This window comes from Camelus dromedarius, chromosome 3, assembly GCF_036321535.1.
Source record: "Camelus dromedarius isolate mCamDro1 chromosome 3, mCamDro1.pat, whole genome shotgun sequence".
Taxonomy (NCBI): domain Eukaryota; kingdom Metazoa; phylum Chordata; class Mammalia; order Artiodactyla; family Camelidae; genus Camelus; species Camelus dromedarius.
This window is the reverse complement of record NC_087438.1, coordinates 102,617,152-102,635,811: the sequence shown is the minus strand read 5'-3', so window position 1 is coordinate 102,635,811 and position 18,660 is coordinate 102,617,152. Positions and strand designations below refer to the sequence as shown.

The following is an 18,660-nucleotide window of genomic DNA, read 5'->3' as shown; positions in this document are numbered from 1 at the left end:
CATCATGGCTCTGCTTTACTCACATGGCTACTGTAGTCTGAGACTGTACTGAAGGAGATTGGGGACCAGCTAACCTAAGTTACTTTAAAAAACACTATTTTGACTGGACGCTGTAGGGCAAAACGAACTCTACGCAAATATTGTAGTTAGTAAATCTGTTTTGACAAGAGGTGTAGATTAGCAATTCTGAGACTATTCTGTGTGTTTACTGGGATTGAACAAATAAATATATTGTAGATGAGAGCTCGCTGTCAGAAGCTATAAATAAATCAAGAGGAAATGCTAGAATGAACCCTATGATATTGGATCAAAATTGGCAATATCAGTATGAACTCATGGTTTTTATTTTATATACAGACAAATAGAAAAAAACTTAAATTTATGTGTAAGTTAGTATACATGCTTTTATTCTAGCTCTGTCTGCTAAGAGAGACTATGAGAAGTGTAAATACTAGTAACAGTGAAACACCTGGCATTCAGATCTTGGTTTCTAAATACCATTTTCTAATAAAAGGAACAAGCGTTCCTAGGAGAAATGATTGATTTGAGGTCTGGAGTAGAGAAAATACAAGATGAGCATGGAACACATTATGGTGCCAGAAAATAAGGAAATGTTTAAAAAAGGATGTGGACAGCTTGAAAGGGCACAGGAACCAACTTGAAGGAGTTCCCAATTGCCCCAGCTAGGACAATTTAGGAAACAAAGTAATTGAGTTAAAAAGAAAATCATTTGCCACATGAACATACTCAGTGTGCAGTAATAAAACTAAAGTAGGATAAACAAAATAAACTCTCATTTAGAAACCCCACAAGAAGAAACAAAGTAAATAAGGATAGTATTGGATTATAATCCAATGAATAAATATTTATGAATCCAAACTGATAAGTATTAATAATTGAGTAAATAAGTAAGTGGGGGAGTAGGGACAGCTCTTCCTTTCAGAAGAATTCCAGTTAATAAAAGTACAAGGATTGAGTGAAATATAAAATCACCATTAGGCAAATACAGTAATATTGTCACAGACAAAATCCATGAATGGGTGAAGAATTCAGGAAAAAATAGGATGTTTGCATATACTCCTATTATCTCTCCCAAGATAACTTTATAATCGCAAAGCAAAAACAGTAACTTTTCTGTGGAGATCCCTGGCAGACGCTGCCTAAGTGAGGACAGTTTGCAATAGCAGTAATAAGTCGTATCAGTATCACAGACCTCCCTGATAAGGATGCACTGAGAAGACACACAGCACCACTTTTGTAATACTCTTGCTGAAGGTGCGTAACCTCAGTCTAGTCATGAGAAAGCATCAGACATACCACACTGGGAGAAATTCTATTAAACAACTGACTACTACTCATCAAAAGTGTCGAGGTCATAGAAGGCAGGGCCAGACTGAGAGACTGTCACAGATTTGAAGAGCCCAAGTAGACAGAACAACTAAATGCAAGATGGGTTTCTGGATTGGATCCTAGAACAGGAAAAGGGTGTTACAGGAAAAACTGGTGAAATTTGAATAAGGTCTATAGTTTTGTTAATAGTGTCATACTGATGTTAACTTCCTGGTTTTGAACTGTGGTTGTTAACGTTAGGGAAGTCAGGTCAAATTATTTCAAAATAAAAAGTAAAAAAAATGTATTCAGCTTCTTGTATATTGTAAAAGATACTTAATGCACATAGAACTCAATGTTACAGATTCTCATCTTAAAGGCACGGATGGTGGAATACTGTACATACTGTTAGGAACTTTGCCTTTTTCACTTAACAGTTCATATCTGAGATCACTTCATACTGATACGTAAGAGATTCCTCACTCTTTTTTGCAGCAGTATAGCCTTTCATTGAAAGAATGTCCTATAATTTATTTAATTAGACCTTTATCAGTGGTTTTCTCAATATTTTAGAATGGAAGATTTTGGTTGAAAAGGTAAATTTTGTTAGTAGAAAACTTAAAACAATCTACTTTAAGGACCAAGAAAATATATAATTTGTACACATAAGGCACCAACATCTGTTCTTATGCATTAAAATATAATAATTTTGCTACTTCTAAATGAGACTGAGGTGTTGATGGGGTATCTTTCCCCAGCTGATCATTTTTTTTCCCTCTGCCTCACTAAAGATCGCTTCATCTCATTAACTCAGCATGCCTGAGGAGAAACACATATTGATATTAATTGTATGAAAAGCAATGCAGAAAATTCAGATATTTTAACAGTGTTGTTTTGGATCCCACTTCTGGTGATCTTTATTTTTGCTGTTGATCAATGCAGTCCTTTAAAGCACTTGTTATTTCTTAGTTTACACATAGGCGGGTTACCCAACTGCACACATAGGTGATACTCAGTAACCACATTTTAAAATTCTTCCAGGAATGCGCTTGGCCCTGGCTGATGCTGGTGACACTGTTGAAGATGCTAACTTTGTGGAAACCATGGCAGATGCAGGTATTCTCCGTCTGTACACCTGGGTGGAATGGGTGAAAGAAATGGTTGCCAACTGGGACAGCCTGAGAAGTGGTCCTGCCAACACCTTCAATGATCGAGTTTTTGCCAGGTAATCTGTGGACCCCAGCCACTTTGTACTTTAGGGTTGCTTAGTCGTGGTGTATTTTTAAGTTTTTTTCCTTCTTTGAAAGTAAATTAGATGTTAATAATAGCTACTATTGATTGAAAGCTTACTTGTGCTAGGTACTATTCTAAGTACTTTGCATCCTTTGTCTGATTTTAGACTCACAGCAATTTTATATGATAAAGATTATTTTATAGTTAAGACATTGAAGCTTAGAAAAATTAAGTATTTCATTAAATGCTTCAAAGCTAATAATTTCAAACCTGGGATAGGAATTTGTTTCTGTCTCTAAAGCCCATTCTCAATCATTTTTACCGTGCTGTCTTGCATTAGAGGAGGGCGGAATGGTTAAAGGAAAAGTAGAAGAAAAGAATTGTCTTTTTTTTTTTTTCCTTAAAAAGACAGTTCTTAGTCTCTTTGTATCAGGAACCGTCCTAAGCACTGGTATTACAAAGACAAATAAGATTTGATCCTTCATTGTAGTCTAGCATGAGAGAAAAACACTTATCCAGCTAATTATGAGTGTAATAATAGGGGCAGAGGGAAGTCAGAGGAGGTGGCATGTGAATTCTGAGTTTCTTGAAAAAGAAGATTTTTGAGGGAGAGGAGAAAGCCATGGAGGGAGTATGGTATTTATGTGAAGTATGGTACATGGAGGGCAGATGTAGGAGACCCAACAAGTTGGGGCTGTAGTAGGCCAAATTATGAAGGGCCTGAGGTAGCATAAGGAATTCTTTTTTAAGCCAATGTCCATTGTTAAAAATGGAACAATTAAACCTGTTACAGCCTTAGTAAAGCTATTTTCATATTGCATTTTGGGCTTTCCGTGAAGGAATTTTTAAATAAGCACTTCATTAACTGTGTTGAAACAGGTCCTAAGCAGTATCAGATGATAATTCTCAAAAGTGGATAGACAGTGGGTAGCTGCAATAGTCAGTTTTAAGAAATACAAGGATGGTTTTGTGGTTGAGCAGTCTTAAATGATTCAGGCATGTTCTCATTTTACTGTTTATTAGTGTATGCAGAGGTTTTGTATACCTATATATACTTGCCTTTAAACTCAGTTACCTTTTTTTCCCTATTCAATAGTGAAATGAATGCAGGAATTATAAAAACAGATCAAAACTATGAAAAGATGATGTTTAAAGAAGCTTTGAAAACAGGGTTTTTTGAATTTCAGGTAGGCTATCTTTTTGTATCTATAAAATATGTCAGTGTGAATATGATAGATTTCATCTTTTTTTCTCTCCTGCTATAACATAATAATTCATCACAATTTGTAAATTCTTCAATAAATTGTAAATTTTAGTTTTCTTTGGTACTTTTTCTGTTGTGTCCCTTTAATGTAAGTAATTCTGTTCCTAATTGAGCTGTGAGTTAATAAAGCGGTTAAATTGAAAAATTAGTCACATTTTCCAGGAAAACATTTTTAAATTGATAAACAAAGGCATGATTGTAACTAATTGCCATTAGTTTGAAAGCAAACCTTTTCTCTCTTGTTCGCCACAAGGTGTCAGTGTTCCCACAAGTTTGACAGTTCAAGTGAAAATGTAGCTTTCTTCAGTTTTGTGCAATATCACATTGAGATTTATGTAACTTGGTTTTCAGAGATGTGGTTAAATAAGGATAAGTGCTGAGCATAACAGTGTCATATTTATAGCCTTTTTGATACTTAATATATGCTACTCAGAGCATTCATCCTTAGTACACAGTTTAAATCATTCAACTTTTATGTCTATTGCAAAATGTCTTATTTCAGATATTTTTTCTGAAGGATCAGTATAAAACTGCAATATCCTTTTGTTAGAATTGGTATTCTTGTATTTTCAGGTTAAAGAAAAAGATTATGGAATTTTAGAGGACTGAACACTTAAAAATGCATTAAAATAGATACTGAATTTTTTTCCTTTAATTTTATTTTAAAGAAGCATAACGGGAGAGAAATGGTAAATACTTTCAAATTTTATAGGCTGCAAAAGATAAGTACCGTGAATTGGCCATAGAAGGGATGCACCGAGACCTCGTATTCCGGTTTATTGAAGTTCAGACGCTTCTCTTGGCTCCGTTCTGTCCACATTTGTGTGAGCACATCTGGACACTCCTGGGAAAGGTAGCTTTATACATTTAAAGTGTTCTGGGTAGTTTTGATTTTGTCCTCACTAAATAAATATTATGGTAATAATGTTACTGAAAAGAAAAAGACTGAAAATGAATATTTCAAAAATAATATTGGATTCCTCATCTCATAATTACTACAGCAACTTAGACTGAAGCTATCTCCTGTTTAGACAGGTGTATCATATATCAGTATGCCTTTATTTATGTATACACAGTATATGTATTTTAAAAACATGTGACTTTGTGTATGTTATCATCTCGTTCCTGTTAGGAAATATTATAATACTTTTGAATACATTCATGTATACATTTGAATACGTGTATAACTAATACTGTTTTCCCAACTGTTTGTTAAAAAGGTGAAAATATTGAGAAGGATAAATAACTGTTATGAGCTGCTTATAAACAAAGAAAGTGTCTATTTGCATAAATATTCTTGTTTTATATAAAATTTGTGGCATATATCGGGCTGCATATTCAAGGCTATTATATTAGCATTCTTGCTGTGAAGATAAACTCAATTATTTCTTCCAGGCTTGCAGATAAACAGATTGGCTGGTTTAATAACTCCTTTCTAGGCTTATTAGCCAAGCTCTTTTGTATTTTTCAGTGCATGAACAATGCAAAAATGTGCTCATGATATATATAGTGAATAGCCATACTTTCAGTACTCATGTTAATAGGATAAAACTGAGAGTGTGCATAATTTATCTAATAATGATTAAATTTAGGCAAATTAGCATTACATAATTTTCTTTGAAAGTGAGCATATGTGTGTGGGTATTAATACGCTTGTACAAATGGATGCTAATTAAGAATGTAGAGTCAGACTTCACAGCTTGAATTCTAGGGAACATTAGATCAGGGGCTGTGGAAGTGTGTTATGTGTAGTCAGGTTTGAACTTTGAGCACACAATTACAGATGGTAGCCTTGGTATGAAACTGTAACCAAGAATCATAAAATAGTTGTGTTTTCTAATCTCACTGAATCTTTTTTTTTTTAAAGCCCGACTCAATTATGAATGCTTCATGGCCTCTGGCAGGTCCTGTGGATGAAAGCTTGATCCGTTCCTCACAGTATCTCATGGAGGTAGCACATGACCTTAGACTCCGACTCAAGAACTATATGATGCCAGCTAAAGGGAAGGTGAAGTAATTTTTTTTTTTATGTTTTAAAACTTTATTTATTTATGTATTTATTTTATGATGTCGTATTTCTTAAGGTGAAGTATAGTTGAGGTACAATATTATATATTACAGGTATACAGTATAGAAATTCACAATTTTTAAAGGTTATACTCCACTTACAGTTATTACAAAATATTGACTCTGTATTCCCTACATTGTACAATACATCCTTGTAGCTTATTTTACACCCGGTAGTTTGTACCTCCTAATCCTCCACCTCCATCTTGCCCCTCCCCCTTCCCTCTCCCCACTGGTAACCACTAGTTCCTTCTCTACATCTGGGAGTCTGTTTCTTTTCTGTTATATTCACTAGTTTGTTGTAATTTTTAAGATTCCACATGTAAGTGATGTCTTACAGTATTTGTCTTTCTCTGTCTTGACTTATTTCATTTAGCATAATGCCCTCTAAGACCATCCATGCTGTACACCAGAAACTAATACAACATTTTAAATCAACTGTATGAAGTCATTTTTTAAAAAATCATTCCTTAAAAGTTGTTGGCCAAATAACATTTGATAGTAATAAAAATTAAGACAACTTTCATTAAAATATATAGGGTTCTCTTCATTGCTATTGAAGTTCTGTAATAGGTATATTTTTAAATTTAAAGGCAGTAGTGGTACATACTGAGAGAGGGTTCTTTCATTTTTGAGTTAGATGAAAGTGATTAAATGTTTTTTTCCTTTTCTCCTGCCTTGTAGAAGACTGACAAGCAGCCACCTCAGAAGCCTTCACATTGCACCATCTACGTGGCAAAGAACTATCCATCTTGGCAACACATCACCCTGTCAGTTCTACGTAATCACTTTGAGGTGATGCTCTCACTAGATTTCCCCCCAGCAGTGTCATGTACTGCCTGTGCTGTTTTTGTTTTTGAGGTGTTGGCAATGTCTGGGGGATGGAAGACAGGCAGCTTTGTTTAATTACCTTTAGGCATTTCGTACCCTTTGTTATCCTTGGTGACCCTTAAATGGATACTGAGGGAAAGCTGCTTATCATCATTTCTGGAACTTTCATACAAAAATACTGGATCTAGTAGTATGTAATTAAAAGGTGTGGGGCTTTTTCATACATGTGGTTAAAATTATGAAGCAGAAGGACTAAATTTGCCTTTAGGATTTGTTGTGACTTAAACGCTGGGATTCATGAAGCTTTAACTTTATTATGTTTGAAAAGATTTGAAGCTTGGCTCTTGAGTAATTTAAAAGAAAATGTCCAATTTGATAATTACCCGTAGAAATGGAGAGTTTGATTTTTTTTTGAGTGTCAGGTAAATAGTTTTTAAATATGATAGTTGTATTTAAAGGAAGCTCAATATTTAAACTTACTTGTAAGTTTTCCTAAAGAAAAAAAATCTCCCTACCTTCTTCCTTTCACATTCAAAATTAGGAAACAAAGTATATGTTGTAGAATTTTTGCTCAGATTATAAAGAACAGCTGTTGGTGGACAGAAACCATTAAGTCTTTGATTTTCTAGACCTTTATTGGAATCTTGCCTTAATGCTTTTCATAGTTAAGAATACTCAGAAAGCCTTTTATGTGTGTAAGATTTGGTGGAAAGAGAAGAGCAAGTGTTTTTGTATTCCATGTGAACCTATCTTTACGGAGAACTATCTCTTTGATTGTTGTAAGAGAAATAGAATGTAGTCTTTAAAATCTGCTTGTAGATTTTGATTTCTGGTAAGTAAAAGAGTGAAAACTACCTTGGTAGGTAGAAGAATGAAATTATGCCTCAGTAGCTTCCATATTCGTAACAGCATTTTCAAGGAAACAGCGGAAAAACCAAATACAGTACATAATGTCCCAGGTATTAAAAAATTCATCTCTACTATCCTTTTAGAAGTTACTTTTTAACTAGTATTCTTTGACTATATATTATATAGTTTGAAAACAACATCCTTTGGCATTATTTGGAATGACCAGCTTTAAAATTTTCATTTGTTTTCATCCAAAAGAACCAAAAGAAAGTCAGTTTATAATGGAAAAGAATGTTCTGATATTGAATATGGCACCTTTTTGGTGACATAAAGAGAAGGAGTGTTTTCTACCCTCTCCTTTCCTCTTTCATATGCATTTCAAAGCAACATATTGACAAGTGGAGAAAATATTTTTTCCTGTGTATTTGAGTAAAGGTTAGAATTGAAAGAAGATAGATTATTGGAGATCTTACTCTATGTTACTTTTCTTCTAGATTCATTCCCAACCCTTGGCTTTGGTGCAGTCCTTTTACAATGAGGGGAAAATAGGTCACTCAAAACTCTGAAGAGGCCACTTACTTTATTTTTCTTCTATTGATGTTTGCAGGAATGAATTTAAATTCAGGTGGCACATTTGGAAATGTGTACATATTAGTGATTATGATATAGGCATTTATTTTTGAGTAGTTAGATAGTATATCATTTTAACAGATCGAAAGCTAGGGATTGTTTTTTCATATTTGTGGTAACAATTTATAAGGAAGAGTGTTTAAAAGCAGCCATTATATATACAGCTTGTATGATAGTTGCATAGTTTTCATTTGAATGTGGCTAATGAAATGCTTTTAGAAGTTTAAAGACAGGATCTTTATAAGAACATTTTTATCACCAGATAAGATATAATGTTATAATCCTAGAGCTGTCATTAATGTAAGGAAAAATTAAATATTTAGCATGATGCACCTGCTTTTCTCCTTTACCCTAAAATACATGTATCTTTTGAATTTAGGGGGAGTAGGAGGCTCCTCTGTGTATTCCTCATTTACTTCTCCCTTCCCTATGGTGCTGGAGACCGCACACTCATCTGCTCTTCTCCAGCAGACGGGTAGAGGCCACTGCTTCATGTCTGACCAGTTTCTTACAGGCACATCTGCTACCCTACATTATGTTTAAAGTATTTTTCTCCACATTCCTCTCTCTCCTTTTTTTAGGCCAACAGTGGAAAATTGCCTGATAACAAAGTCATTGCTAGTGAGCTAGGCAATTTGCCAGAGTTGAAGAAATATATGAAGAAAGTAATGCCGTTTGTTGCCATGATTAAGGTAAGCTGTGGACCCTGTGAGCTGTGAGCACACAAATATTGGTTAGAGAGGCCAGTAGAAGGAAGGGCAAAATTCAGGCATAGTCTCCCCTAAGAAATCTGCTAAAACAGCATTTTTCAATCAGTGGTTGTGGGAATGAGTGATCAGATTTGGAGTTTACCTGTGGAATCGCTGAGTCTGTGAAAATATGTATTGTGAAAGAAAAACTGGTTTAGGATTACTACACTAAATGATTCTCTTCATGTTCTACCTTCCCTTCTTTTCACTTTGGGGAGGAAGCATATTCTTTTGGCTTACATTAACATGTTTTTACTAGATCCTATTACTGGAACCAAGAGCCTACATTTGTATAGGTTTAGCTTAACAGGATAAGTGCTGTTTATAGTGGTTAGACCAGGCTTTCTCAACAATGGCTCTATTCATATTTTGGGCTGGGTAGTTCTTTATTGTGGGAAGCTGTCCCATGCTCTGTAAGGCGTTTAGCAGTGTCCCTGGCTTCTAACCACTGGATGCCAGTAGAATCTCTCCTTCCCTGACTCAGGTTATGACAGCCAAAAATGTCTCCAAACATTGCCAAATATCTCCTGGTAGCAAAATCATTCCACCACAAACTCTCTCCCATTGAGAATCTTTGGGTTAAACTCTTAGATACATAGCTAATCTATTAGATTTCTTGACACAGAAAACAGAAAGAAGGCTGTATGTTGCTTAAGATCTCAGACTCCATGCAGATGAATCTTGGCCCAGATTCTGTTTGTCTGTCACTTCTTAGTTTTGAGGCTTTAGACAAATCACTTAAATTCTCTGGGCCACAAGGTTTTTCATCTATAAAATGAAGAAATTAATAGAACCTACCTTTTAGGAGTACTGTGAGGAGTAAATGAAATAATACACGTAACACACTTTAATACTACCTGTAAAAAAGTAGGCTTAGTAAATTTTTTGAAAAATGTGAATCAGTGTCTTCTAGCCTGCTAGGCACATAATGATTATACTTTAGATTAATTCTTGAATCTTCTAGGCTATAGATGCCTGCCTGATAAGAGGCTAAAACTCTTAGCTTGTCCTGTATTAGAGTAAATTATATTCCTAGGAAAGCCTTTTAATTCTTCTAGACCAGAGTCTACTTATCTGAGCCTTATAGTGTTTGAAGTTCAGAAATAATTTAGGATCTTGACTTGACCTACACCAATCACTTTGTAATAAGTTTGCTAGTATGTCCATAATTCATTGATTTCTAGCTAGTGCCATTGGTCAAAATGTCAGATCCATTGTCAGTATGGGGATTCAACAAAATATCCCATTGTTGGTTGCAAAGGCAGTTAGTTTTGGTGACATGCTGTACAGAATCCAGTGAAACTAATTTTGAATGGTGTCAGATTCAAGGATTGGCTTTTTGAGAAAACAATGTTAGATTTGGGGGTGGGTAGTAAAATATTTTTTCAGTAATATTGGTGATTTGCCAGACAAATTAGTGATTTGAAATTTTCAACCATTGTGTTCTATAAGTCTGGGAATAAAAATGGTTTTCTAGCATTTTTTCATGGGAAAAGAAAGAACTTGGATGGTAAACGGAGATAGTGAATATTAGGAATCATGTCAGTCACCTTATGTAAGTGAAACATGTTTTAGGTATTTAGCTGTATTTGCGCATATGAGCTTAGATATTGAAGGTTACATCTTGAGCAGCAAATATTTTATGTTGCAGAAAATTAAGAATAAGAAATGTTTTTTAATATGTCACAGGATTATCTGAGTAGCTGTCTGACTTAAAAAATTTTTTTATAATTTATAGGAATTTTTTATTATTAATTCACTATTCTCTGAGATAGCTTTACAGATGTGGTACCTTAGAAAAATTTTATTTTATTTTTTTGGTTACCTGAAGGGATATTTTCACAATTTGTTTGATTCCTTGTCAAAAGCAAATTCTTTGGGTTTGCATATTAAATCAGTCTAAATAAACAATGGTGAAATCATGTTTCTTTTATAAACCTGAAAACCTTGTCCTAGTCTTCTCAGTGCTGCCTTAATCTTATCAAACTTTAAATGATAATTACTCTCAGCTAGTAATTTCATTAGCAAGCAGACATAAATAAGGAAAAGCATGAGTCCAAGGCCTTTCCTTTTAACTGTTCAAATTTGAAGATTTTATCGCTTGCAAGAATGATTACTTTGGCAGAAATATATTCTTTTCATCATAGTAATGTGACTGTTTTTAAAAACCATTTTGGCTGTTAGGAAAATCTGGAGAAGACGGGACCTCGTGTTCTGGATTTGCAATTAGAATTTGATGAGCAGGCAGTGCTCGTGGAGAATATAGTCTATCTGACCAATTCCCTTGAGGTAAGAGGGGCCGGGGATTATAGTAACTAGTTAACTATAGTAAACACAATCCAGTTCTTTTGTTTTATAATAAACCTTTTTATAAACTTTATCTTCTATGTTTAATACCTTTGCAAATATGTTTTGGAGGAGGAAAGAAAATGGTGGGTCTAGAAGTTACAGTGAGAAGAAATGATCTGTTATCTTATTTCACTTACCGGTTATTCTACACAAAATATACTAACTGTATATATGTGGATTTTCCTCTCAAAATTATCTTTTAGAAAATGAGGAGAGACCTTATGTTCAAATACTTCCAAAATCTTTCATATTATGGGGCACTCTGAATTACTTCTTTTTCCTCCCCTGCCTCTAAGACCTCAGATTCACAGAACTGGATTAATTAGAATCCTCGATTCATGACATATTATCATTGGTTCATGGTTGGCCCTGTTTTTTCTTCTTAATTAGTAATATAATGAACATCCATGAATCTGCTGCCTAATTCAGAAACTAGAACATTACCAATAGCTTTCACCTATCTGTGGGTTTCTCCCCATTCTACCTTCCTGCCCCAGAGACAATTTCATATATAGATTCTAAAAATACTGTCTCTTATTCAACTTAGGCAGAAGGAAAGGTAATCCTCTAGAAAACTGTGTTAGAGGATTCAAAAAATGGTTATAGTAATAATGAAGACACTGAAGTAAAAAAGTGCAGGTTTAGAGTTTGAGTAAAATTGTTTTCTAAAATATGGGAATGGAAGAAATAAGCATTTCTAAGTAAGCATTTTATGCCATGTAATTATAAATATGTTAATAAGTATTATATTTATAGTTAAAATATAGAAGTATTATAAATCTATTTTATGTATATTTCTAAATGTTCATATGTATTCATGGAGGTCAAAAAAATTCTTGGATGTTTTCACTGAGACAATGGGAACACTTTATTTGGGTCATCTTATATTCAGACATATGCATTTTGCTACATTTCTGAGTTTTTCTGTTTATTTAAGTAGAAGCCTTTTATACTAATTTTTGTTTTCTCTTATGCAGCAGTTAGATGCCAGATTTCCTTACAGAAAATAATAAATATGACTATATAAATAACATACTGTGAGACATCTAAGATGAGTGTTAAATAATTGATTACAGATTTCATTTAATGTTTGTATGGAAAGTACTAAAATTGCACAGACCATTTCATGTTAAGTGGAGAACCTAGTTTTGCTCTTTGGTGAAATGAAGTGATGATTAATTTCAATTGTATTAAGTAATACTAAGGACTTACATCTTTTCCTCTCTATTTAGCTAGAACATATAGAAGTCAAGTTTGCCTCTGAAGCAGAAGATAAAGTCAGGGAAGACTGCTGTCCTGGAAAACCACTTAATGTTTTTAGAACAGAAGTAAGTTGAAAGAATCTCACTGAATTATTGCGTTTTAGAGCTAGAAGAGACCTTAGAAATCTTTACATCTAAACGTATTATTTTAAAGATAGAAGAAAGAGAATTTAAGTGATTGGTTTGGCTTAGGCCACATAGTTGGTTAAAAGTGGGGCTGGACTTGAGATCCTCTAATTCCCTGATTGGTGCAATCCGTACTTTTCCTTATTCTACTATTATGGATGGTATCAGATGTTATTTTTAAATTTTATTTTTAGAACCTGACTTAAAAAAAAAAGGGAGTGGAAATTGATGGGAGACTTTTTTAAACAGTGAAAAGGAGCTTTCATACTTGAGATGAGTTTTGTTCGGATAATACCATTCAAGACTTTTGGCTTCTGGCCTAAACCAGATTGATGCACCATCTTACATTATGCTGGAAATGCTTTTTTAAAATTTCTTATATTTTAGCCATTATTGGTGAAGATAAATAGGTTTTGGAATTTAGCTAGAGTCTGTTTACTCTCAAAGAATCTATTCGGCATGGCAGTGTTTGGCACAGTCCTGTGGAGTGCAGTTGTGAGTCCATAAAATGTCCTACTTTTCTTGATAAGCAGAGGACTTACATATACCCTGCTGTTTCTCCACATTTACTTGAAAACCCAGCAAACAGAGAAAGGCCTATTTTGAAAGAACTAGGTAATCATGATCATGCAGTTATCCTAAATTTATCATCATATTATTAATACTCATTACATTAAGATATGGTGGCTTTTAAAAGTACAGTCATTTGGGCCATGGAGATAGGTACATGAAATAGTGTTTCCTTTACAAATATGTTTATTTCAAGCTACTTTTAAGCATTCTATTAAGCTACTGTGTATTTAAATTTCATAAGGCTCAATTGACTTTTCCCACTTAAAATAATGAGCAGGGTCTTTATATAGCTTATATAATGTGGGAGATAGTATGGCATAGAACTGGGTTTATGCTCAGTAAACCGGGTACTCTGCCTCCTACTAGCTGTGTGACTTTGGGCTACTTTTGTTAAGCTTTCTGGTTCTCAGCTTCTTATCCATGAAGAGGAGTCTTAAGGAACTGCCTTTCAGGATATAGGAATGGTGTCTATAAAGTGCTTAGTACAGATAAATAGTAGGAATTCAGTAAATGATGGTAGTTGTAAAAGAGAAAATATAATTATTATCATCCATCATCAGTAATGATATATGTAGTCATAGTCAAGTTTACCTGGGCATTTGGTTGCAAGTGTGAGCTTTTGTCCATCTTTTCTTTTATATTTGAATATCCCTTGGTCTTGATTTTAGAATACCAGAATTAAATCTGTCTTTCTTTGGGCATTAAAAATCTAGCAGAGCTTCCCCCTCTCAGCAGTATTCAAGTTCGATTTCCTGTATCAGTCATTTTCTTTTTATTTTCCTAGCCTGGTGTATCAGTTTCCCTAGTGAATCCTCAGCCATTCAGTGGTCACTTCTCAACCAAAATTGAAATCAGGCAAGGAGATAACCGTGATTCTATAATCAGACGTTTAATGAAAGTGGACCGAGGAATCAAAGGTAAGTGGTTTCCCTGAAATGCACTTTTGGCAGTAGCTTGTGGATTTGATGAGTTCTAAGCAGAGGGGAGAAAGAAAAGTAACTGGCTTGCTCAGGGACAGCTGTGTAATATTGTGGAAAGAGTGTTGGACCCAGAATCAGGAAACCTATGTTCTCTTTTGGGACTTTGTGACTAGAGAGCTTGGTATGTCCCTTAAGCTCTAAATGGATCTCTCTTTTAATAAAATAAGGACAATGGATTAGATATTTTTCTAGGATTCCATCTAGCTTTAAAATTGTAACAAGCAGTTTCTATCTCTCAGAGGTATTTAGAATTAAGGAACACATTCCCTTTATTTTCCAAACTAACCTGCTTAACTGAGTCTGTTCCTAGGGAAAGAGGAGAAACTGAGTAAAAGTTACTGAGTGTCTGCCGTGTATTTGCCATTTAATCCTTTTACAACCCTGTAACATTAGCAATATTATTATTCCCCTCTTGCAGATGATGAAATGGAGGTAAGAAAGGCTAAGTAACTTTCAAAGTTCATTCAGCTAGTAAATCCTGGAGATGTAATTCAAACTCAGGTCTATTTGACTCCAAAGGTCATAGTCTTCCTTTTAGACAATGTGCCTCCAGGTAAAATATGTAAATAAATCTTAATTTCTTAGCAATATTGTCCAGATCTTCTGTGATTAGATTTGATATAATAATTTATAGCTTCTCTTTTTATCACTCAGCTGGTCTTAGGCTGAGAAGATTGTGAAAGGAGCTGGTGCGTCTTTATTATTTTTCTTCCAAATTATGAAGACAAATTAACGTGTGTTTTTCTATTTTGCATGATCTCTCTCTTCTCTTCTTGATGACAATCAAGAGTTGATTGGGCTACATACCATCAGTGTAAAAAATTTCTGAAAAGATTTACAAATCCCATACAGTGACCTAAATTATGGAACTGTATTCAGGGTAACAATATTCCATTAACATGGAACACATAAAATAGCCCTTTGAAATTCATTCTGCCATGTGTTTTTGTTCCCTTGAGGTCATTTGTACACCTTCCGTTGTTATTTCTTGAGAGACCACCATGTGTAGTGTGTGTGGAGATAAGTGTGTATGCAGAGACTTGTGTGTGGGGACTCGGGGCTCTGAGAGTCCACAAAGTGCTGTTCATCAGGAGGCTGCGTCTAGTGAGGGGGGTAGGGGACTAACCATTGCCGTACATAATCGTCACCTACGGAGAAACTGCTGACCGCGGTAAGAGAGGTGTAGGTAAAATTTACAGCACAGAAAGAGGTGAGATTATTTCAGCTGGTGATCAGGGATGAATTTATGGAGAAAACATTGTTTGGGTGGGGCCTTGAAAATGATCACCTGTGAGGGTGAGGGGAAGGTGTGTACTTACTTGCAGGAGGGAAACACTACTGCTTGTTTCACTGTGTACCAGTGGTATATTAGGGCTAGGGATTCTTTTGTTTGTGGACAGTTAAAAAATTGTGGTAAAAGATACATCAAATTGACCATCTTAGTCATTTTTTATGTGTACAGTTCAGTGGCATTCAGCACATTTTCATTGGTGTGCAACCATCACACTGTCCATCTATAGAACTTTTTTTTCATCCCAAAGGGAAACTCTGTCCCCATTTAATAGTAACTCCTCATTCTGCCTCCCTTCAGTCCCTGGTAACTACTCTTCTGCTTTATGTATTTGACTGTTCTAGGTATCTGTATAAGTGGGATCATACAGTATTGTCCTTTTGTGTCTGTCTTGTTTCACTTAGCAAAATGTCTTCAAGGTTCATCCATGTTGTAGACATTTATTATGTTTCCTCGGTAAACCAGGTACTATAGAATGATAGTGCTGTCCATATAGGCCATAAAAAGCAGAACTTGAAAGTTTCAAAATGTAAACATACAAGGCAGCCATTTTGTGGCCCTCCTTTTGGCTGTTTCATATTACATGTATTTAGGGGGGAGGGTATAGCTCAAGTGGTAGAGCGCATGCTTAGCATGCATGAGGTCCTGGGTTCAATTCCCAGTAAGTACCTCTTCTAAAAATAAATAAGTAAACCTAATTACCCCCCTGAAATAAATAAAATTATTATATTACATGTATTTAGTCAAGAGAAAATTTTGTAATAGCATATACTCTTTGCCTTGAAGAACAATATAATGGCTCTAAAGAAAATAGATATTTGTGTGGAACTACTGGATAGGATTATTATGAGGTTGTAGCGTGTAAGAGGCTGTCTTCCTGTATTGGAAATTGGATTATATAATATTAAACCTGACTCCCTTTTAAATATACTCAGATACAACACTGTCTAGGTTCTTCAGAATTGTACTGAATGTATTTTTTATGTCTCGTCTTTTCTCACTGAGTCTCTGGCATAATTCTTACATCCTATGTCATTCTAGCTGTGAATAATATTATTATAAAGTGCTTTAAGTTTGGTGTTAGTAGCTGCTGTGAATTTTGGAAAATAGATAGAAATGTTAGGGGGAGTTTGAAAGTGATATTCCTCCAAGTATCCACAGAAGAGCTCTAACCTCAAGACTTTTCCAAAAGCCCTCAGGCTGCTTTGATATCTAAGAGGACTGAGTATATTGAGTATATGAGGTGAGAAAGGAGTGAAATTCAGTAACATATTTCTTGGTCGGTCTGCTGCGATAGCCAGCAAGTTGTCCAATTAGTGCCAGTTGTATTGAAGGTGATTGTGGTCTAGATTCAGGAGGAACTGGGAAGTAAAATCATTATTTCACTCCACTAAGGCCACTGAACAACTATGTGATGATAATGACTTTAAATCACTCACAACCCATGCCACAGATGAACTAGGAACTTGGAGGTGAAAAGCTCCATTTCACATTATCAGTGCTTAGGGACTTTCAATCACTCTCATCTTTCCTCTAAGTGCCTTAAATCTTGTGTAGTTGCAGACTTAAATTTCAACATTTTCAATGATAAGAGAGGTCTGGGATAAGAAAAGATAGTAAAACCACAAAGAATGATCCAGGAATTTTATTGACAGTAATGAACTACATGGTGAAACATCAAAGCAGATGTGTTTTGTCACTTAGAAGCTTGATTGGGTATTAAGGCTTCTTTGAAATAGTTTGACTCAAAATTGCTTAGAATGATGAGGGAGGTCTATTTCAGAGAGAGAGAGACAGACAGAGAGACAGAGGCAGATATGCAGTAAAAGGCCTTCTGCATAAAATCTGCTGGCAGGACTGGTCACTGCTTCCATAAGAAAATAATTTGGTATCACCAATGTGCGTGTTGAATTTCAATAGCTATTAAGATGAGTTGTATTCTTCCCCCAAAATAAGACCGTGGCTGTCATGAAGACTGTATCTGCTCCTTTCCCATTTTAATTTTCAGGGTTTGTGCTATGTCTGGGGATAGGTTGTGTGGCCTCCGCAGAGATTCTCCAGAGACTTTAGGCAGGGTTTGCCTTCATGGTAGTTGCAGGTAATTGCTCTGTAAGCCCCAAGATCCCTACTATAAACTTGGAGTCCTTTAGTCTTTGTTTCCCAAGGAAAACAGAATGCCTGAATAACTTGTACTCCTGGCATAGCCGCCAGCTGCGTTAATGTCTCCTTTCATCTTTATTTAAATCTTATCCCTCTCAAGCTAAGCTTCATACTCTCAAGGCAACATGAGGGAGTGTAGTTCATGGACCACCCAGCAATCTACTTAAGAAAGGGGTGTGAAGTAATTCAGAAATATCTTTTGTTCTGTGTATCAGGTTAAGAATAACAAGCCACACTACACTTAGAATGAGATATGAATCCAGAACCAGCAATTGTAGTCATTTATGGTGTTTTTACACCAAATAAAATAAAACCGTTTGATGTTGAGATGTCTCAGAATTGCCGAAATAAATAAATTTCTTTTTGGCTCAGTTGTTGGCAGGATTGTTGGATCATAAATTTCTTCAAGAGACAAGTGCTTTCTTTGCCAGGAGCCATCTTTTATCAGCTTGCACAAGGACAGATCAGGAAAATCTCAAGCAGTGGAGGGTTGGAACTAATCCAAAAGCTCAAAATTCTAAAATCTGTGCCCTTTCCCCCTGCTCTCCTCCTTTGCTCCTTGTCTTGTCAGCTTATTAATACATTTCCATCCTTGGAGCAAAACAAGAAACTGGTAATGCTATTTGTTAGAGTAGTAATTCTTTCTCCAAAAATGTCTTCCAAAAAAAGCTACAACTCTTGCAGTTTTAAATATTCCAGGAAGCAAGACATGAAAGCAAAATAAGTTTTAGGCTTTTTGATAATCTGAAAAATGGTTAATTGAAGCAAATTAAAATTGATCTGAGAGAGCATATAGGATAATGCTCAAAAATGTACTCAGTCCCTTCCCTTGGTTTATAATTCCAGGAGATATGTTATACAGAATCTCTGCTAGTCTTTGATCTGAGTAAAAGCTGACAGCGGATGAAGATTTGTTAGATTTAGCTTAGCTTTCTGAGAGTGGGTCCTATTTCATCATCTGATGAAA

General features: G+C 35.1%; 1 protein-coding gene across 2 annotated transcripts in view; it reads left to right on the top strand.

Moving 5' to 3' along the window:
- The window catches only part of LARS1 (leucyl-tRNA synthetase 1), a 57,157-nt gene that overhangs the window by 36,523 nt on the left and 1,974 nt on the right, over positions 1-18,660 (top strand). For both annotated transcript variants that reach the window (XM_031449277.2, XM_031449276.2), the window contains exons 23-31: positions 2,371-2,554; positions 3,659-3,749; positions 4,539-4,679; positions 5,694-5,834; positions 6,578-6,688; positions 8,785-8,895; positions 11,137-11,241; positions 12,534-12,629; positions 14,047-14,179. In XM_031449277.2, the coding sequence (XP_031305137.1) occupies positions 2,371-2,554; positions 3,659-3,749; positions 4,539-4,679; positions 5,694-5,834; positions 6,578-6,688; positions 8,785-8,895; positions 11,137-11,241; positions 12,534-12,629; positions 14,047-14,179 (1,113 nt within the window). The remainder of the gene's footprint in view (positions 1-2,370; positions 2,555-3,658; positions 3,750-4,538; positions 4,680-5,693; positions 5,835-6,577; positions 6,689-8,784; positions 8,896-11,136; positions 11,242-12,533; positions 12,630-14,046; positions 14,180-18,660) is intronic.